Source organism: Bos indicus x Bos taurus, chromosome 28 (assembly GCF_003369695.1).
Source record: "Bos indicus x Bos taurus breed Angus x Brahman F1 hybrid chromosome 28, Bos_hybrid_MaternalHap_v2.0, whole genome shotgun sequence".
Classification (NCBI taxonomy): domain Eukaryota; kingdom Metazoa; phylum Chordata; class Mammalia; order Artiodactyla; family Bovidae; genus Bos; species Bos indicus x Bos taurus.
This window is the reverse complement of record NC_040103.1, coordinates 9155636-9177826: the sequence shown is the minus strand read 5'-3', so window position 1 is coordinate 9177826 and position 22191 is coordinate 9155636. Positions and strand designations below refer to the sequence as shown.

Here is a 22191-nt window from a genome sequence, read left to right as displayed (position 1 = left end):
TCCCCTCTATCCTGAACCCCTCCCCCCTCCTCCCTCCCCAGATTTTTATTTCTCAACTGAGCTTTCTCTCTGGGGCAAAACACTTGACCCGATAGAAAAGACGTAAATATTAAATTAACTTTTGAAAAGTCAAGGATACTGGAAGGGCCAACTCTTTGTCAATACCTTTCCCGTGGTGGTCCTTATTACCCTGCTAACTCCTGACTTTGTCTTCCCAATAACCAATTGTTTTTATAAACATTTCTTTCGAAAACACTCGAGCAAAGACCCCTTTGACAGCGCCCAGATTATGCAAGTGTTTGAATAAGAAAGACGGCACCTGTGTCCTAGAGTGTATCACAACATAATGCCAGTAACCTGTAAATTCACTTGAGCACTTTATAACAAAAAGAGTAATAGACTAAAGGGTGACTGCTCTCTGTGGGTTTCTTCTAAGCTGTGGGAGTGTCATTACTCGTCAGGGATCTTGTGGATGACTTTGGGGGGCCATCAACCATCTTAGTTCCAATCTCAATCTTCAGTATTTAAAGGAGGGGAGCTTTTATTTTCATCATGGCATGAATCCATTCTGATTATAGATTTGGCCCTGGTCCCCGTAGGAGCTTACAACGCATTTTCCCCAATTCCAGATTCAAATATTAAATTAAAACAGATGTGCAAAACTAAAGGAAATTCCACCACCAAAAACATACCCAACCTCTCCACAAAATTGCCAGCTCTAGGGAAAACCAGTGTCCATGATTCTGGGCCCTTCTCCTAAACCTGAAAAAGAACAGAGTCAGGACTTTCCCAGAGGTCCAGTGGTTAAGACTCCACGTTCCCAGTGCAGGCTCCATGGGTTCGATCCCTGGTTAGGGAGCTAAAATCCTGCGTGCAGCACAATGTGGGGAAAGAGAAAAAAAAAGAACAGATTCACATTGCTCCTTAACTTGCGCTTGTTTCAATGTCCGAGAGGCCAATGAGAAGGAGCGGAGGTCTAGAAGTTCCTGGGGTGCTCTCCACGCCCCCGCTTGGGCCACTCCTCGTCCACCCACCTGCGCAGCACCTTCTCCACGTCGGCGCGGTGGTACAGCCGGCAGAGCTCCATCAGCTGGCCCACCGTCCTCTGACTGTTCCGGAGCAAGAACTCCAGGGTGGGGCTCTGCGGTCGCTGCTCCAGGAAGCACAGCTCGTCGTAGGGCATGCCCCACTTGCTTGCAAAATTTCTCCAGTTTTTGACTGTTGGGTGACAGGGATCCAGCTTTATCCTGATCACATCTAGTAAGTCCTGGTCATTGAGCAAGTCGCTGATGGTGGGGACTTGGAGCGAACAGGAGGGACAGGAACAGGTCTCCGTGCAGGACGCGTCCTTGCTCACATCTGCAGGGTAAACCACAGGGTGCATATGTCAGCAAGAGGCCCCAGACACATGCTTATCTCTGGTCCTTTATTCTCCTACTGAATTGCTCATAGCATCAGGGTAAGCACAGCACCTATTTCAGGATACTCACTTCTACATATTCACCAATAACCCCCTGTTCTTTGCGGTCACGAAGAGCTGCTCTGTTGGAAGCGTGGCAAGACTTTATAAAGCCAGTGTTCCTTTCTGAGACTCTCTGTCCCCCAGGGCTGCACGTTTGTGAGCCTGCTGGCCAGATGAGGGCTCCAAAGAGCAGAGCTCTCTCCATGGGCAGATAGCCAGTGGAGGGGGGGGTGGTCAGCCATCCCAGGAGAAACCAGCCCATTCTCACCTGCTCCTCAACCCTCTCGCCCCTTCCATATTACAAGTCAGCCTTGTCAGCTTTTTAAAGTCAAGCATAGAATGTCAGAGTGTAAAGTATTACACAATTCTTCAAAAGGTCTTTATTTAAAAAAAAAAAAAAAAATACATGCAAAACCCAAAACTGGAATATCCACTCCACACACATATTTGAAAATAAGTGATAACTGATAATGCCAGACTTTTCAGATTTATGGCCACCTTATCATGGCTTTGCCTTTATTTATGTGTTTTTTTTTTTTTTTTTTTAACACATAGGGCTGCCTTTGAAGTGGAGCCAATACCCTGAGGAGTGTGCAGTGGGCTGGGTGAGTGGGTGGCTTTGAGCTCAGCCTCCCCAAGAAGGGGGCTTCCTTGGTGGCTCAGATGATAAAGAATCTGCCTGCAATGCTGGAGACCCAGGTTCGATCCCTGGGTTGGGAAGATCCCCTGGAGAAGGGAATGGCTACCCACTCTAGTATTCTTGCCTGGAGAATTCCATGGACAGAGGAGCCTGGCAGGCTGCAGTCTATGGGGTCACAAAGGGTCAGACATGACTGAGCGACTAACACTTTTGCTTTCACCAAGAAGAGCTGCCCCAGCACAGAGGAAGGGCCACCTTCCCATCCATCATCTCTGGCCTCCCTGCAGTATCTGCCAGCATGTTAGCAGAGGATGAAGCTAGTAGGTAAGCAGTAAATAGGTTAGAGGGAAGAGGTTAGTAGGCAAGAGACAACTCAGAGTACAGGTGTAAGTGGGTGAAGCAACCCAAGTGAATTAAAACTCTGCAACTGCACTGAATTTCCTAGCCCCTCTCACCGGGGATATTTAACCACCAAAGGCAACACTAAAGATCACTGGCTTGGAAAATTCTGGGAGGTTATGATGCCTTTTTCTACACTGAACTGTGTGGACTGCCCAACTTAGGAAAGTAAAAAATTTGGAGAAAAAAAAAAAAAAAAAGGAGTCACTCTGGCTATTGAGAACTAGAAAATTTGAGGCAAATACAAAGTAAAAGATAACAAAAGCCATGAAAATGATACTCATACTCTGACCTACTAATATAACTTCTGAGAATCCAGCCAAAGGAGATCATTTAAAATAGGTATGTACTTGAACATTTTTTATTATAGTCTTACTCTTATTATATATTAAAAAAAACTTAAAATCAAAGGGGACTAGTGAAATAAATTATTGTTACTATTTGAAGGAATATTATTTAAGAAATTATGAAGACTATATAGCAACCTAGAAAATGTGTGTGCTGTCATGTTAAGTGAAAAATGCAAGAAGTAAGGAATTTATGTACTCTGATTAAAACTATGGGAAAAGTCTCTGTTAATATTACCATGGAAGGAAATGTACAAAAATAATCATAGCTTCTGTGGTTAATGTAGGATTATGTTTTTATTTTCCAAACTTTCTCAGTGTGCATGTCGGGGTGTGCTCAGGTGTGAGCTGTGTGCTCAGTCGTGTCCGACTCTTTGTGACCCCATGGACAGTAGCCCACCAGGCTCCTCTGTCCATGGGATTCTCCGGGTAAGAATACTGGAGTGTGTTACCATGCCCTCCTCCAGGGGATCTTCCTGATCCAGGGATTGAACTTGTGTCCTTGCATTGGCAGGCAGAGTCTTTACCACTGCACCACCTGGGATTATGCTTCTATTTTCCAAACTTTCTCTAGTGGTGTTTATATTTCTACGATAATGAAAATCATGTATTACATTAACAAACATATTGTTCAGCACTGAGCCAACGTATCAGTGCAGCATCCCTCCTCTTTGCCAAGCTTCACTTACCGCTTTGAGGCCACCTCTTCCCACCTTCCCCATGATTTGTTTCATCAAATACCTCCTTTCTTTCCCCTCACCTCCAGACACCATCTCTATTGATTCTCTTTCCTTTATCCACAGATAGGTATATAACTCCTCTATCATAAAAAATAAGAACCTCAAACTGCCACTCTCTGGTTTATAATTCACTGAAGGCCTTTCTCTTACTCTTCATTTCCTTACTGTTTTAAAAATATTTGTTATTATTTTTTGGGTTATACTACATGGCATGTGGGATCTTAGTTCCCCAACCAGGATGGAACCCATACAACCTGCAGTAAAAGCTCAGAGTCTTAACCACTGGACTGCTGGGCAAGTCCCAATTTACTATTAAACTTCTAAAAGGAGAAATCAAAACCTGTTGCCTACAATGCCTCACCATGTTATTAACCTTCACCTTCTTTGGCGAGCAGCATCTGACCAGCCCCATTCTTACCAGCCCTGTAGAGACCAGACCCAGTTCCCCATGCCCCACCTGCGGACCACAGTCCAGTTCTGATGGGGTAGATAAATCCAGACAAGCAGATCCCCACCTGGCTTGGAGGATCACCTGGACCCCCTGCTGCTGCTAATGCCCCCATCACATCACTCCCCTTGGGCCTGCCTGCCTCTAGAACTGAGCCCAAGACTCTTGTGCCCCTTTGAACACTGTCTATTGCACTGAAGACTCTTTTCCCAGAACTCAAGCCCCTTATCCCCAGGCACATCCTACCTTGTCCTGGCCACATCCCTTTTCTTGTCTGCCTGAGACACTGTGATCCCAGCCTGTCTCATGCCAAGTCCCTGGGAGTTACAAGGAGGTGCTCTAGTCCTGTTCTTAGCCCAAAGCTTTCCTCTTCTGCACTGCGTCCCTTTGGTCTTCTCCACTCCCAACAGCCTCTACAAAGATCTCCCACTAGAATGGAAGACCCTTTCTTTTTGCATCTGCAGGATCTAATACAGCCCTTGACACACAGCAAACACTTAACCAATGTGGATTGAGTGAATAAATGAATGGCCAACCCTGCCAGCTCACCTGGGCCCCAGAACTGACTACGAGAAAGCGTCTCTCGATGTTCAGATGACATCTCCAACTCAAAGGGCCCAATACAGTACTTATATATTTCTTATATACTGTGCACACAAAGCACCTCAAGTCCCCTAATGGCACCTGCAATTCTTCAGCATCCTTACAGACTTTTTTTCTCTATCCAACCAGTTACCAGGGTCCCAATCTCCCCTGGAAGCTCTCCATACCTCTCTTCCCATCTTATTTCCCATGACTTCCTTGAATATAATCTGGGCTCCAGAGAAGGGGGACTACTGACTTCCTGAATAGACAACCTGTATTTTCTTTGTTTCAAAGTTTAATAAAATGAAAAGGAAAAAATATAAGCTCAGGGTAGAACATTAAAATTATATTCAGTTATGAATTTTGTGTAAACTTGAACATCCAGGGTTTCCCCATAGTTGCATGACTATGAGTAACAATTTGATGCAGACCCTTACATCTAAATTTTTGGCCACCTCTTTAATTATCTCTCCAGTAATGGGACTATTAGGCTGAAAAGTATGACCATTTTAAGGCTATCAGTGCATATACCCTAAATTGCTTTCCAGAAAAATATTGTGCCAATTTACACTCCAAAAAGAGAATAGTGATGGTGCATATCTCAGTTGACCTTTGTTAGCAATGGCACCCCACTCCAGTACTTTTGCCTGGAAAACCCCATGGACGGAGGAGCCTGGAAGGCTGCAGTCCATGGGGTCGCTGAGGGTCAGACACGACTGAGCGACTTCACTTTCACTTTTCACTTTCATGCGTTGGAGAAGGAAATGGCAACCCACTCCAGTGTTCTTGCCTGGAGAATCCCAGGGACGGGGGAATCTGGTGGGCTGACATCTATGGGGTCACACAGAGTCGGACACGACTGAAGCGACTTAGCAGCAGCAGCACCAAGTAACACTTTTAAAAAGATCTTTGTCAATTGCATAGGTGGAAAATAAAGATTTCCTCCATGACTTTTCTGATGTTTTCTCTCTGATCAGTCATCTCTCTTCTTTCTCTCTCCCTCTCACTGAACTCCTCTCATTGAAATTCCCCTCAGCTACTGAACTTATCTATCCTATGAAACCCACCTCAGAAACACCCCTTCATGAAATCCCCCGGCTCTGCCTGCAATGCCATCTCACCCACAGTCTCATCATTGTGTTTGCATCTCCTGACTTTGCCTTGCAGTGAGATATTCCGTATGATCTTCGTTGTTGCACCTTCAGGGCCCTGAGAAAAGATCCATATCCTCCTGCAATGTGTACACATCTTAGAGTCCTAAAATGTTGAATTACATTTCTGTGTAATATAGTGAGAGTTATTCTTCCGCTCCATTAATAATGGTGTGGTGTATATGGAAGTAAGACTTTAGCTCCATGATGGGACAGAAATTTATTTATAAAGAGCTTTCTAACATTGACGGTGGCTTTTGCAGTACAAGGGTGAAACTGTGCACTTTTCTTTGCCCTTATTTAAAAGTAGAGTCAAAATCCAGGGAACTCAAATCGGGGCTCTGTAAAAACCTAGCGAGGTGGGGTGGGGCTGGGAAGTGGGACAGAGGTGCAAGAGGGAGGGGACATATGTACACCTATGGCTGATTCACGTTGATGTAGGGCAGAAACCAACATTAATACTGTAAAGCAATTATCCTTCAATTAAAAATAAATAAATTAAAAAAATAAAGGTGGGTATACGGAAAAAAAGTAGAGTCAAAATAAAAATCTGTCACGTAGGAAAACAAGCAGTTTACCAAAGGGTATGTGTAATTCAGTTTTTGTAAAAACAAAATAATATAGTCATTTTTACCCACATAAAGCATATATTATACACACATTCATGGGCATAGGAAAAATGTAGAAGTATGCATAAAAACATTAACAATGGATGGTCCTAATTTTCTATAGTTACAATGTTTATTTGGATACTTAAAATATATTTTTTAAATGTCACAAAAAAATAAACGATTTATATCTCTAAGTCCAGAATGAAAAGTATTGCTTTCTGAAGGTCTGCCCTGTATTACCTCCATAAGACTCAGGGTTTTAGCAATGTTTTCTCCTTTAGCATCAAGAAGAATGAAAATCGTTAAGGTTTCTGTGAAGCTCCTCTAAGCCTTCTAGTGTATGAGAAACTTCTATTTCTTTGAACACCACCACTATCCATTTATCAGTTTGTTTTAAAATGTATGATGTGTCAAAAGTCTATTGTTTCCTTTTTTATTTTCAATGACACACACGCTAAGCCATTTTCCCAACTGGAATCTATACAAACTGCCAACAGTCATGAATTTAAAGTTGCCTTTTAAATCGTAAACTATAATTAGTCTTCTGAGGACTTAAGCAGACAAACTTTTTTTTCCCCTATGAAATATATTTTGTCCTGCCCTCCTGTAAACACCTATCATGTATTCGTGTGCATGCAAGGAAAGGATGGCTGAAGCTTTGGGGTAAGAAAAATCATGAGAAGAGAAACATTTAGAACCAAAGACGTTTTCCTAAGAAATGGGGGGAAAATGGGATTATTATTGGATGCTACTCAGTGGCAAGCTCAGGGTATCTACACAGGAGAAACTCAAAAACTGTTTACTAAATGAATGAATGAGAATTGGTCTTTCTCCTCTGGAGACAAGGTAGGTTTCTTATTACTGTGTGATGCATTTTAGGATGTGAAGAGATAATTACTAGCAAAGGAAAGAGAAATTTACTGGTGTCTGTTGGCTGTTAACAGAAAAATACAAAAAACAGATTGATTCTAGATTTGGGGGAAGGAAAGGAGAGTGTTATTGAGGAGAGAGAAGTCAGTTATGTACAAAAATTCACTTAGATTCTCTAACAAGTAGGGTCCTTGCTTGTCATATTTTGACACTTGACTTGCATATTTTCCACTGATGAAAAACAAGAACAGATTGCACCATTAATTCATAGTAACTTCTTAGAGGCCAAAACTCTGGAAGGATTTGCCTTCTATAAGTTTAGTCTGAGTCCTGGCTTGAACTAAGGAAGAATTTATCAGTGGAAGAAGGGCCAAATTTCTCAGTGGTTTTTATCATCACAGTAACTGTCATTTATCAAACGCTTAATATATAACCGGCCCTGCACTGTGCCCTTTTATATCGGGAGTCCCAAATTCTGGGATCTAATGCCTGATGATCTGAGGTGGAGCTGATGGAATAATAATAGAAATAAAGCGCACAATAAATGTAACACACTTGAAACATCCTGATACCATCCCCCACTCCCACCCCCAGATGGTGGAAAAACTCTTTCACAAAACCAGTCCCTGGTGCCAAAAAGGTTGGGGACAGCTGCTTCACATGCATAATCCTGAATCAGCTGCATCAGATGCGGCTCCTCAAACCCTGGTGCCCCAGCTTTCCAGGGCTTGACTGCTAAATGGCATTTAACATCCCTGGACTTCAGAGTCCTCATCTATCAAGTGGAGATGATAATATAATAATTCCTATATCTCATGAATTAAATGAGGTGAATGGTGTGAAAGCATTTTTGTCAAGTCTTATGTAAATGTTATTTAAGGGTGTTAGGTTTTACAACTTTTTTTAAGTAGAATGTGGCGGGGGGGGGCGGGGAGAGTGTGTCATTGTGTCATCTGGCCTCTGCTGACACCTCCCAGCTCATTGCCTTTCCAAGTGCCCTTCACTGCCCACCCTTGTCCCTAGAACATATACTCAACCCTGCCTCAGGACTTTTGCACCAGCTGGGTCTTCCCTCTGAAGTCCTCCTTTCTCAGATCTCCACATGGCTGGCTCCTTTGCTCCTTAGATCTTGGTGCACCTTCGTAGCTAACACAGCATCCTTTCCTTGCAGGCAAACCCCACTGTACACTCACTTATTTTCCTCAAGGCACCTACCACCACATGTAACTACTTGTGTTTACTGTCTGTCACTCCCAACCAGTATATAAGGTCCAAGAGGAAAGGGACTTAGATGTCTAATGTCTCCACTTAATTCCAGGCACACAGTAGGCACTCACTAATGTCTGCTGAGTAAATCTATTTAATGAAGAACATGACACACAGAAATAATCAAATCAGAAACTTCTGAGCAGCATATGAAGAGTTATCTAGAAAGTTTCAGACAAACTGAAAGGTTTCTTCTGCTGAGTATATACAAGGCAGAAGAAGGATGACTGGTTGCTATGGAGAAGGAGTACACCATGTACCACAGAGAGAGCCACATGAGCTTTAGAGGCATGCTGACCAACTATCGATACAAGCTGACATTGTGCAGGTATGCAGCTTGGACGGGTTACTCCTGTACTCCTGTACAGCCATGTCCTCCCTCTCTGAACAATTGAGAGGACTGACTTTCATAAAGGTGTGGAGAGGATTAAGTGAGACCATCCCTTAAAGCCTTATCCTAGTGCATGGTAGTTGGAGAAGGCAATGGCACCCCACTCCAGTACTCTTGCCTGGAAAATCCCATGGACAGAGGAGCCTGGTAGGCTGCAGTCCATGGGGTCTCGAAGAGTCAGACAGGACTGAGCAACTTCACTTTGACTTTTCACTTTCATGCATTGGAGAAGGAAATGGCAACCCACTCCAGTGTTCTTGCCTGGAGAATCCCAGGGATGGGGGAGCCTGGTGGGCTGCTGTCTATGGGGTCACACAGAGTTGGACATGATTGAAGCGACTTAGCAGCAGCAGCGGTGCATGGTATGTATGCAACAAAGCATTAGTAGCTGTGGGTAAGGAACCATAACAGCAGCAGTTCTCAGGACTTTCCTGGTGGTTCAGTGGTTAAGATTCTGAGTTTTCAATGCAGGGGGTACGAGTTTGATCTCTGGTTGAAGAACTAAGATCCCATGCATGACAGGCATGAATGAATAAATAAAGCAGTAGTTCTCAAACCTTGGCTAAAAATGGAACTCTCTACCCCCTCCCCATCCCACTCTCCCCTGGGGAGATTACAAAATCCTGATGTCTGGTTCCACCACCAATATCCTTATTTAATTGGTCTGGGGTTCAGGCCAGACACGGGAATTTTTCTAAGCTCTCTTGGAAATTCTCATGTGCAGCAGGGTTGAAAACCATTGCCTTAAACCATATCTACTGAGGAAGTTCTCAATCAGATGGGCCAGCAAAAGTAGGTTTTGGAATGCCACCTACTTCTCTTTGAAGAATACAGTGTGTGCTTGGTGATTGGGAGTTTGTGGATAATATTTCTGCACACTCACAAACAGAAGAATGGGTTTTCTAGGGTTTTTTTTTCCCCCTTCTTCCACTATTCTTCATCTCACACACCTTTTACATCATACCTTAAAGAAGAGTTCAGAAATCAAGCATGCTCGGTGACAAGGTATGTGCATGTCATTTCAAACACAGTAAGAAACAGCTCACGTCCAAAGATGCAGTGCCTAACTCTCCAGCTGGCGGCTGGCAGACCATGAAATGCTGGTCAATTAACAGTTAATTGTGAATTGGAACAAGATGCAGAGCCCACAAGGGTCATGATTGGCTGAGCCTGGAAAATAGCTCCAGTCAGGGTGCTGGCAGTGCATCACAGATTGACTTACTGTGTCTCCCTGCAGGGGAGGTGCCGTTTTATCTTGTACACCCTGGCTTTTCGGGAGCTATTACTACACGGGTATTTCCCTCCACAGTGCTCAGTGCCACTGCGAGCTCTCAAATCATTTACAATAATGTTCCCCGTGATAACCAGGTCTTCAGTTGGCACGAACAATTAAATAGTAAACATTTTATATTGGCAGCTTCGCAAATAGCAAAACATGTTCTATTCTAAAATAACTAAAATAACTCCTCAGTTGGGATTTCTTTGGAAGGAATGATGCTAAAGCTGAAACTCCAGTACTTTGGCCACCTCATGCGAAGAATTGACTCATTGGAAAAAATAACTCCTAGGTGTCTATAAATTATGAGATTTGGAAAACACAAGCAAGTGTCAAAGTACTGTCAAATACTTCCACAGCTGTGTTTGTTAATGGTGTAAATTCACGCTTTTTTCTGCGTGTGGTTTCTAACATGGCTGGAAATAAATATATTTAAAATGCCAGTTTACAGCTTTGAGAGATCAGTGGGGTGCGTGCATACCACATGACTCATCAGAGGTAGTTATTTGCTCTGAGCTCGAAAATGGTGAAGAATTATTTTTATCTACTAAGAAACTGACCCCAGGGCTTTCGGTGGGTGTTTGATCTCTTAACCAAAGGGAAAAACAATATGATTTCATTTTCCCTCTCTGAAACACCCTTTTAAGAAGACATCAAGTTGGCAGCAGCACTAGGAAATCTAACTGACAAATTGGATGGATCTTGGCAAGTAAATCACACTGGGCCACTCTGTCATCTCACAAAACTGAGGCATAGAAGGTATGTTTAAAAACAAACAAAACACACATATAAGAAAGGACCCAGGTTAAAGTTTAGCAGAGAATTTTACGTGAGCTTGCATTCTGAATTACGTGACACCATGTATTACTGAGTCACCGTATAGACCTCAGTTGAAAAAAAAGAAAATCTTTTTGCACATTCACTTCTACAGGGAAATTAGGTTTGGAAGAAGCAAGTGCTGAATTATGCAAGGTGGTCAGAAAGTCAAGTCTTGCAAAGCTGGCAACTGTGAAGAGGTAGGGAGGGAGTCATGGTCCAAGTGATAAACAGCGCCACCAGAAGGGAGAACGAGAGGTTATTATTTGTTTTTTTAGTTTTTAAAGTTATTTATTTGTTTTAATTTCTGTAGTTTACAGAATTGATGTATCTTTTTTATATCACCTGCCCCTTGCAGCACGTGGGATCTTCGTTCTCCAATCAAGAATCGAACCTGCGCCCCTTGCGTTAGGAGTGCAGAGTCTTAACCACTAGATTGCTAGGTAAGTCCCTAGAAAAGGTTTCTAACTTTCCAATTTGTGAGGAGTTTTTTGTTTGTCTGGTTTTTATAACTGAGTCATACTCTTTTAATGCCCAAATGTTTTCGTTTTGAAAAACTGCATGAAAACACTGTAAAACTTTTATGACTCCTGGGGGCTGGTTTCTGCATTCAATGGTTCCACGAGGGGGCTTTATTTTTCTGGTAGTAGCTGATTCTGAATTGTATTCTTATTCTTCCCTTGATTACAAACTGTCAGCTGTCATTTCTCACTCTGGTTGAATCCCTCCTTTTATCTTAGAGCCCTCCATCCTGCGTACATTGCTTTCTTTTACCAGATATAAACTGGATGGCAGATAACTAAGGTTTTATTTAAGAATTAAATAAAAGCCAGGCTCTGCGTTAAGTAAGGCTAGACCAAGGGCCTGATTATGGGAAAGTAGCAAGCATCTGCAAAAAGTGTTTCAGTGGCTCAAAGACTGACTCGGGGGAAGGGGGTGGACTTTGGCTTTGTTCCAGCCTGAGACTCTGAGCTGGAAGTCTGACCTTCACCCCCTGGGTATGACACTCAAGCATCTGACATGTGTGCTTCACAGGCGATGGGTTTGACCAATAGGGAGACAGCGTGGGGTGGTGCTGGTGGTGGCGGTGGGGTGGGCGGTCAGGCCAGGCCTGGGGCTTGAATCCCACTCAGGACCTACGCGATGGAGTACCAGTCACATGACCAGTGCCAGTCATGTGACCCAGTGCTACTTCTGTTGTATCCACCTGGTGAATAACTGAACCCACAGAGTTGTCATTAACACTTTTTTCTAAGGGCATCTCTAAAAAGAGCAGAGTCATTGGAAAAGACCTTGATGCTGGAAAAGATTGAGGGCAAGAGTAGAAGCGGCAACAGAGGATGAGATGGATGGATGGCATTACGGACTCAGTGGACAAGAGTTTGAGCAAACTCCGGGAGATGGTGAAGGACAGGGAAACCTGGCTGCTGAAGTCCATGGGGTCGCAAAGAGTCAGACATGAACTAGCGACTGAACAACAAAAGTACTTGAACGAGACCTGGTTCCTGGCAAACGCTAAATTTGTGCAAGTGGAACAGTAAGTAAACCTTACTTAGGTGGCTGCTCTCATTCAAAGGGGAAATACGGCAGGACTCACCTGGTGGTCCAGTGGCTAAGACTCCCAACGCTGGGGTCCTGGGTTCGATCAAGGAACTAGATTCCATATGCCACAACAAAGAGTTTGCATGCCACAACTAAGTATCCCCGTGTGCTGCAACTAAGACCCGGTGGGGCCAAATAAATAGATATTTAGGAAAAAAAAAAAAAAAGAGGAAACAATGGGGATTTGCTTTTGCCCCATCTTCCAAGAGCAAAGCCCTGAAGTCAATGTCTCTCATTTGCTTATTTATGGGGGAAAAAAAAAAACACCCAACCAAACACCTGAACATTCCTCTGGGCAAAGCATCATGCTGGGTGGCAAAGATGTTGACTTCGGCAGGATGGGTTCTGCTCTAGGTAATGTTACCTGCTATCACTGTGAAAAGTTTGTTCTCTCTGAAAATCTTTCATTTCATTTTGACACAGGTAAAGACATTTAGAGACAAACCGTAATTTGATTAATCTAGTAATGACCTGACCTCGTAAGAGTCTTGGAAGGGTTTACAGATATTACTAACCAACTTACTTGATTCTTATTCATTTTAGCTGACGTTTCACATTGGTAGGCAGGATGTTAGTCTTTAAAAAGTTTAATTATGGATTTTTTTTAATTAGAAAAGAAATATGTACTTGTCACAGAAAATCTAAAAACTCAGATGATTATAGGAAAAAAAATTTTCACATTCTCACCACTCAGGCTCATCACAGTTCACCTTTTAGGTTATTTTACTACTCATTATATGTATGTGCCTACACCAGATCATTGGTTATATATATGTTTGAATATACAGATGAAAGTTTTGGGGGTAGGTTTTTCTGATACCCACTCATACTAGAAATTTTTTAAATACAGGGGAGTGAAAAGAAAATTAAAACTGCCTCTGCTTGTATGAAAAGATACTTTCCGTTCCTCCACCTCACTCAGCGAGGTGCTTCTAATGTGAGCCTGTGTCCACTGGAGCATTTGTGGAAGAGGATAATCCTTAGCCGTGGCCTTAGCCTCCAGCAGGGGGCGGACTGTGGTCCAAGGAAGACAAGTTCCATGGGTTCCTGGCTGGGACCCCAGATGTTGGGCCTGTGCCAGGAAAGCTGGTGGGTAGGTGCCACCGGACGTTCTTCTGGCCCAATTTCTCCCTGACTTCTCCCATCACAGTAGGACAGTGGTGAGCAGGATAGTGGCTGAACAGGAACCAGCGTCCCAACTTGGGTCTTTCAGAACTGTACCTCTGCCACCTGGCTTCCTCAGAGCCTGGCACACAGTGGGTCTTTAAGAAATGAAAATCGGTTGAATAAAAAAACAAACAAAAAAAACCCACCTGGAATCTCACCACCCAGAGATAAAACTGCTCCTAACATCATGTATCAAAAGTTGATTATGCATCGCAAGTTCTGATTTTCAGCATGGTTACCTGGGCACAGCTTGGGATTGATGTTAGAATATATCTAAGACTTTTATGAGTATCCCCATCCTTCTTTAAAAAAGAAATGAACAAACCCCTGATGATTTGGGTCATTCAATATGTGTTTTAAAAGATATTTTAAAATGTTGGTGAGGTTTTTTTTCCCCTAATTATTATTTTAGTAGCTTATTTTAATGCTCACTCCATATTTTCCCCATGATTAATTAATGAGAAATCTAAATATTGCCAATTTTTTTTTGTTTTTGTTTTTTCATTTTTTTGGCCATGCCACATGGCACATAGGGATCTAAATTCTCTGACCAGGGATCAAACCAGCAACCCTGCACTAAAGTGCGAAGTACCAACCCCTGGACCACCAAGGAAGGCCCTTAACACTGCCAGAGTTTCTGTCTTACAATGAAGAAACAAAAAAGGTGGTGGGGGACGAGGCAGTGGAGACAAATTAAATGTTTCCTGTGTATTAATGCATATATGTGGAATCTAGAAAAATGGTATAGATGATCTTATTTGCAGAAATAGAGACAGAGACATAGAGAACACATGTGTGGACATCAAGGAGGGGAAGGGGAGAGGTGGGAGGAATTGGGAGATTGGGGTTGATTTATATACATTATTGATACTACATATAAAATAGATAACTAATGAGAACCTACTGTATGCTCAGGGAACTCTACTCAGTGCTCGGGGACGACCTACATATACATATGTATATGTATATACCTATACATGTATATGTATATATATGTATATGATTCACTTTGTTGTGCAGTAGAAACTAATACAACATTGTAAAGCAACTATACTCTACTCAGTGCTCGGGGACAACCTACATATACATATGTATATGTATATACCTATACATGTATATATATATACATGTATATGATTCACTTTGTTGTGCAGTAGAAACTAATGCAACATTGTAAAGCAACTATACTCTAGTAAAAATTAATTTTAAAATGTTTTTTGGTGAAACACATTAGAAGCAGAAAACGATGGGGACCAGCACGTAGCCTGGCTCCCTAAGGTGCGGAGACGGAAGGGAGGCAGTGGGTGTCTGAGAGGCCCTTCTTACCGTGACTGGGTTTGCCTACCTCCCATCATTTGCTTCCTCCTGGCAAAGTTCTCTACCAACACTGTGGCCCCTGGAACTTGGAGGGAGGGTCGGTTCTGACCCTCATCAGATCCTAAAGCCTTCCAGTTAAAACCCCTGCTGTGCCTTGCACAAGCAAAGGAGGGTTAACATGAGAAAATACTCCTTGTAGGCTTTTGTGAAATCCTGCAAGATTTCTTTGTAGTTCACCATGGCGTGTGGTTGGAAAGTTTCTCTAGTCGGTAATACAGATTTTGAAAGTTAATGATAAACACCTTCTCAAATGATCTTGAATTTAGCCATGCTAGCTAGCACTGATGCCCAGATACCTTTAAAGTCAATCATTTACCTGAAAGGGGGTCTCCAGTACTGTCTCGAAAGCCATTTTCTTCTCCCTTAAAAAACAAAAATGCAATCTTCATTAAAACCATACCCATATGTGATTAGAGATGTTATCAATTTTCCAATTTAGTTATATTTCCACCAGAGCCTGGGAGGGGGGTATGGATCTTAAGAATGTACTTTACTGAGTAGTAAATCAGACAGAGAAAGACAAATATCATATGATATTGCTTGTATGTGGTATAAAAAAAAGGTACAAATGAACTTATTTACAAAATAGAGAGTCGGAGACATAGAAAACAAACTTACAGTTACTGGGGGGAAAGAGAGAAGGGACAGATTAGGAGATTGGAATTGACATGTTTACACTACTAAATATAAAATGGATAACTGATAAGGACCTACTGTATAGCACAGGGAACTCTATTCAATATTCGGTAATGATTTATACGGGAAAAGAATTTTTAAAAGAGTGGATATATGTATATGTGTCACTTCACTTTGCTGTACAGTAGAAACTAACATAATGTTGTAAATCAACTATCCTCCAATTAAAAAAAAAAAAATGGGTAGTGAATGATGTGTCTCTCCCTAGAATATAAACTCCCAGAGGGCAGGAACCCTTGTCTATTTCTTCTCCGTGCTGGGTCCTCAGCGGTCAGAACAATGCCCAGCACACAGCAGACACTCCACAGATGTTTGTTAAATTACTGTCATTTTTTTAAAGTATAAATGCATACAAGATGCCATTTCTTTTTTGTTTTTAATTTTACACTATGGACTATTGCTCTTATTTTATTCTCTGTCTGCTTTTTGTCGGGCTTGTTGTTTGTCAGTCCAAGTTATAATTCTTGCCTGCATCTATTATACTTTTTTTTATTGTTGTTGTTCAGTTGCTAAGTCACAGACGCAAAGAAAAACTGTTAAAAACAGTGACTAATTCCCTTTAGAAGCAATGTGTTTCTGCCCATCTACTTGAGGTTCAGTTTTTACCAAGGCTGTGCTACCTGGAGCGAGTTACCTGATCTCCTCGTAGGGTATGTGTCGGTGTGTGTTTTCAGTGGAGTCAGCAGAGAAGAACGACCCCGCTGTATATCTGTTCATGTTATCTCTATGTTATTTTTTAAATTTTTATTTATTTATTTATTTTGGCTGTGCTATGCAGCATGTGGTACCTTAGTTCCCTGATCAGGGATCGAACCTGCATCCCCTGCAGTGGAAGGGCAGAGTCTTAACTACTGAACCCCCAGGGAAAGCCCACATTAACTCTATCTACATACAACTAAATCTCTCTCAGCAGCTAACGGTACCCCTTCCATCCACAGTACTTCAGAAGAAGCACTAAGAGTTGGGTCAAGGCCCCGGGTGTGAGTCCACCTGCGTTCATAACCATGGGGACCTCACTCACCTGGAGTCAGAGCCCTGGCCTCTGATTTCTCATTTGCATGCTGAGGGGGCTGATAGATGACCTTATCCTTAAGAGGCTCTACATTCTCAGGTCTCTGAGAGTTTCCCTTAAAGATGTGCTAGCTCCCCAGTGTCAAACATTTTAAACAGTCTTTTCCTCTTAATCCCCTAAGAATCCTTTCTCCTTGCTCTTGAGTTCATAAATTCCCATGTTCCAGGGTTTTCCTGGTGGTCCAGCAGTTAAGACTCCTAGCTTCTACTGCAAGGGTCACGGGTTCAATCTCTGGTCTGGGAACTAAGATCCCGCATGCCACAGGGTGTGGCCACAAACAAATTTTATCCAAAAATAAATGCCCATGTTTCTGAAGAATACAGAGAGTGGTCTAATTACAAGCCTAATATTTTTTTTTTTACACAAGAAGCATCCCTAGGTCTTACCAACTAGATTTTGTCCCCTAACTCATCTATTTCTTGCTTTATTTGAATCCTACTCTTTCTCACTGTCCTCACTAGAACAAAAAGCAACCTGTTCACCATACCGTACATACAGTTTATAAGAGTTAGGGGCAGTCTTTAAAAGAACAAAAATTCCTCTCTCTGCAACTTTTTACTTCTGCAAGACAAAACCCAGGAGCTCCACAACGTTAAGGCCACTATTCACTGTTCACCGGGTCGTGTGGGGACCTGCCTTTTCCCATCTGTGCAGCTCCAGCAGGACCGGGCAGGCTCGCCCTCCCACTGGCACAGTCACGGTTATGCTCACTGAATTGGAAACTTTGGTGGGGGAAGCAGAAACCGGACCTTCAGGTAGTATCAAGAGACACAAACATTAGCACTGGACAGATTTTTGTGGTACTGCCGAGTCCTGCTAAAGCATGGGCTGTTCTTTAAGTAAAGATGATGTTACGTGGCATAGCTGATTTGATTTCTCATCATCTGGAGAAAATGTTACCAAAATCAGTGTCCGGCTAGCCTCACCCCATTGATGTAGATGAGGGACAAGACTCGGAATTACTTGTGACAGTCGATGGGGACACAATTTAGATTTTTGTTCTTGGTCTTGATTAATATGTTGTGCTACTTTTAAAGACGGTTTCCTAAGAGTGAAGTCAGAAGAGACTTATATTTGGTGGTTTCCAGGGTCTTACTGAAACCTCATTCGGCACCTCTTTTCTGAGTAACTAATAGGTACCAGCTCCTGTGGGGGAACCCATCTACAAAGGTAAAGGGACCTGAACCCTGACCGCAAGGCTCAGAGATGCTGGGGAAATAGAGACACACCAGACTAACTAAAACTAAGGCGGAAGATGGTGTGTTCTGATAGGGAGGAAAAGATCAAGTCAGAGGGGAGAGGTTTCTTCCAACCAAAACACATTCGATTCTTCAAATCAGAGATGTCTGAGATAAGCCTTTTTGAGGGCCTGGAGAGGAGGAAAGGGCATTGAGCTAGAGGTCCATGGGAGCCCAAAAGGAAGTGAAAACACACGGGGCTCCTGCAGGGCATTTTGTCTGAAGCAAAGGCTTGAGGGTGTGATGGAGGGAGATGAGATGGGAAAATGGGCTGAGGTCTGAGACCTGGTTTCAGGCAATGGGAGCCACTAAGAGGCTGTCATCAGAACCTGGGCATCCTTGGAGCTGTCAAGGATCAGAGCGGAAACACCTACCCGACTGTAGGAGGTTGGGACACACAGGTGGCCAGGGAGAATGGGGCAGCCAGGCAATCTGATAAGGGGAAGCGTGACTGGCTCAAAGGCAAGGATTAGGAAGTCTCCATACCACTGCTTTGGGAGAGGAAGGGATAAAGCTAGAGCCATGGCGAGGATACAGCCAACATGGGGGCGGGTGAGCGGAAGTGAGACGAAGAGTGAGTCCAGAAGATGACGGATGAGACCGCAAGAGCTTGGCGGAAACTGAAGACAGTGCTGGTCCTCGGGAGAGGCTGGGTTACGAGACTAAGACACGGACACGGGGAGAAAAGTCGGGCAGTGGAGGGCATGTGGTCAAGTCTCAACTGCGAGGAACGCCCAGGGCCTACATTTCAGTAGCAAGGGAGGGAATGAGAAACGAGGGAAGTCGGAGGGGAGGAGAGAAAAGGTCAAGGGCCACATGAAGACGTGGTCTGGCAAGGAGAGGAGCAGGTTCTGAGAGCAGCTCTAGTAGCTTCTGCCAGGCAGGCGGTGAGGATGTGGGGAATCCTCTCCCCCACCCCTCCTTGCTACTTCGCTTTCTCTTCCCTTTAAGGCCTCAGCTTAGGCATCACCAGCTCTGGGAAGCTGTCCAAGCTCACATTCAGGGTGATGTGCCCTGGGTGCTCCTGCAGCCTTCTGGACCTGAATGACACTTGGTGACATGTAAGGTCAGTACCAATAATCCTCAGGGGGAAGCCTGGTGGTGGGAACCTAACCAAAGTGCAGCTCTGGGGACAGGAGTCCAGGGCTGAGGAGCTGTGACTTGGGCATGGAGGCCAGCCCTGCAGCGTCCTGGGGGCGCTGAATCCAGGTCGGAGGGTATGAGTGCGATTGAGCACTTGCTGCTCCATTAAAACCGATCCAGGAACAGAGGACAGAGTCGTGGGTCAGAGCAGCAGTGGGCTTAGCTGTGAGCCACACAGGATGGCAAGGGACATGACACAAAGGCTAATCCTCTCCTTTTCATGTCTGTCCCTTCCCCTCCAAGGGATCCTACCCCTGGGTCTTTTCTGAGCCAACTCCCAAAACCAGTTCCTCCATCCTGCTCCTTCCTCCTTCTGAACTTCTCTATGGCTGACTTTTGCTGAGTACATACTATGTCCCAGGCAGATGACACTTTTTTGGGGTGGGGGGTGGGGGCATGAGGCATGCGGGACTGTAGTTCCCTGACCAGGGATCGAACTCATGCTGTCTGCATTCAGACTGTGGAGTCTTAACCACTGCACCACCAGGGAAGTCATCCCCAGGCCGATAATCTTGATTGGGTTAGCTCATTTCCTCCTCGAGATGCCGAGGAGCTGAGAACCACCACACACAAATGATGAAACACTGCAGATTTCTGTTGGGAGGACTTGTTTTAAATCTGAGTGAAGTTCAAGTGCAATGCATTGGTTTTGTGGAAGAGAATAGGTTCTGGATACCATTGGGTCTGTGTGCCAAAGGGAAATGGTCTAGATAAGAAAAAAGGTAGAAATGACCTAAATGTCCATTGACAGATGACTGGATTAACAAAATGCGGAATATTATTCAGCCTTAAAAAGGAAGGGAATTCTGACATGCTAGAATAAAGATGAACCTTTATTGCATGCTAAGTGAAATAAGCCAGTCACAGGTGGACAATACTATATGGTTCCATTTATATGGGTCACCTAGAGGAGTTAAATTCAGAGAGACAGTAAAATAATGATTACCCGAGAGTGGAGCAAGGGCGAATGGAGAGTTAGTGTTTAACGGGTATAGCGTTTCAGTTTGGCAAGATGAAAAAGCTCCTAAGATGGGTGGTGGTGATGGCTGCACAATAGTGTCATTGTACTTAATGCCTTTGAACCATACACCTAAAACTGGTCAAGATGGTAAACATCGTATGTGTATTTTACCACTTAAAATTTTTAAAATATCTCCTTAGGAAATCTGAAGGTAACCACAAAACTGAACACCAGTGTTGTATAAATTCAAGCCAGCTAAAGAAAACACCCATTTTGCAAACCCTTTCCATTGTGAATATGTGGAAATTACCTTATATTTGGGCAAATGTGTTAACTGCTGCCAAGAATTCTTTGAGTAGAAAGAAAGTTGGCTAGGTGACATCAATTTTGCACTTGGGTGAGTTTATACCCTAGTCGTTGGGTCCCATGTCTGCTTAGGGAGCTGCAGGTAACGAACAAGAGTCTGCCTGGGGACTTACACGTGGTGACTTCACACCAGGCTCCAAGCAGCAGCAACCCCGGGGCCAAGAAGACACTGGGGGGAAGGAGAGATGAACACACGATCCATGTGCCATCCATACATGGAGATGGACAGATGGGCTGAAGATGCTGACAGATTGATGAGGAAGATACAAACCAGCACCTAGGAGCTAGGTACCAGTTTTCAGGGAAACACGATCTGTTTCGTCCATCTTTCTTCCTTTCCTTTCTTTCTTTTCTTTCCTTTCCTCCCTTATTTCCTTCCACAGCACTGCACAGCATGTGGAATCTTAGTTCCCTGGCCAAGGATTCAACCCGAGCCCCCTGCACTGGAAGCAAGGAGTCTAACCCACTTGACTGTCTGGGAAATCCCAGTTTGGCCCATCTTTATGTGTCTATGCTTAGCTCACTAATAAAGAGTCCCATCTTTATGACTTGTAAAACTAAGGAGAAGATAACTGAGTGGGAAAGCCCTTAACAGGTTGGTTAATCCAGTTGTAGCCTAAGTCTGATTGGAAACCACCATAAAGACCAAAGTAGTCATTGTCTACCTGTTGGCAGCAACCTACACTGCAGGCAAAGGACCCAAGAAATGCCTCCTTTGAATTAACTAACTTCTTTGGGAGAACAACCAATGCTAAAGCTTGATGTCTCTGCTTCATGAAAGTATTTTAGTAAATGGCTTTGAAAATGTGATTTTAAATGCCTGAGTGTGCCAGTGAAATAGGGCTTATATAGCATGGGTTTAGACTGTTCTAAATTTTCTCTCATCGCTTGCCACTGCAAGCAAGCGCCTTTTGGTGCTATGAATTCACAAGATAGACCTGTGTTCTGTGTAACTCTTCTGAATGCATTTACTGATTATTCACCTCTAAACATTAGGACTAGACTATCAGTCTCCTGTTGGGTTTTTCTAAAGCAGTTTATACTCAATTCTTTTTCTGCAAACTAATTACAATTGTAATAATTGTTTAGATTTATTTTTATTTCTTACTGAAGTATAATAAACATATGGAAAGCTGGACATATCTATTTGAAAGTATACAAGCATAGTCTGAAGATATTGCAGGTTTAGTTCTAGGCCACCACAATACATTGAATAACTCAATAAGGTGGTTGTTATCGTTTAGTCACTAAGTCCTGCCTGACTCTTGGCAACCCCATGGACTGTAGCCCACCAAGCTCCTCTGTTCATAGGATTTCCCAGGCAAGGTTACTGAAGTGGTTGTCATTTCCTTCTCTAGGGGATCTTCTAGACCCAGGGATCAAACCCACATCTCCTGCACTGGCAGGCGGATTCTTTACAACTAAAAGCCACCAAGGACACTCCCTCAATAAGGTAAGTCACATGAATTTTTTGGTTTCTCAGTGCATATAAAAGTTATGTCTATACCATCCTGTAGTCTATTAAATAGGCATTCTATCTAAAAAACAATCTACATACCTTAATTCA

General features: G+C 43.3%; 1 protein-coding gene across 1 annotated transcript in view; it reads right to left on the bottom strand.

Annotated features, from left to right (window-relative positions):
• Nucleotides 1–516: 516 nt before the first annotated feature.
• EDARADD (EDAR associated death domain) overlaps nucleotides 517–22191 on the bottom strand; it is a 66361-nt gene continuing 44686 nt past the window's right edge. The window contains exons 5-6 of the mRNA XM_027530919.1: nucleotides 15465–15510; nucleotides 517–1359 (exon numbers count right to left, since the gene is read on the bottom strand). Coding sequence (XP_027386720.1) covers nucleotides 977–1359; nucleotides 15465–15510 — 429 coding nt within the window. The 3' untranslated portion in view covers nucleotides 517–976. The remainder of the gene's footprint in view (nucleotides 1360–15464; nucleotides 15511–22191) is intronic.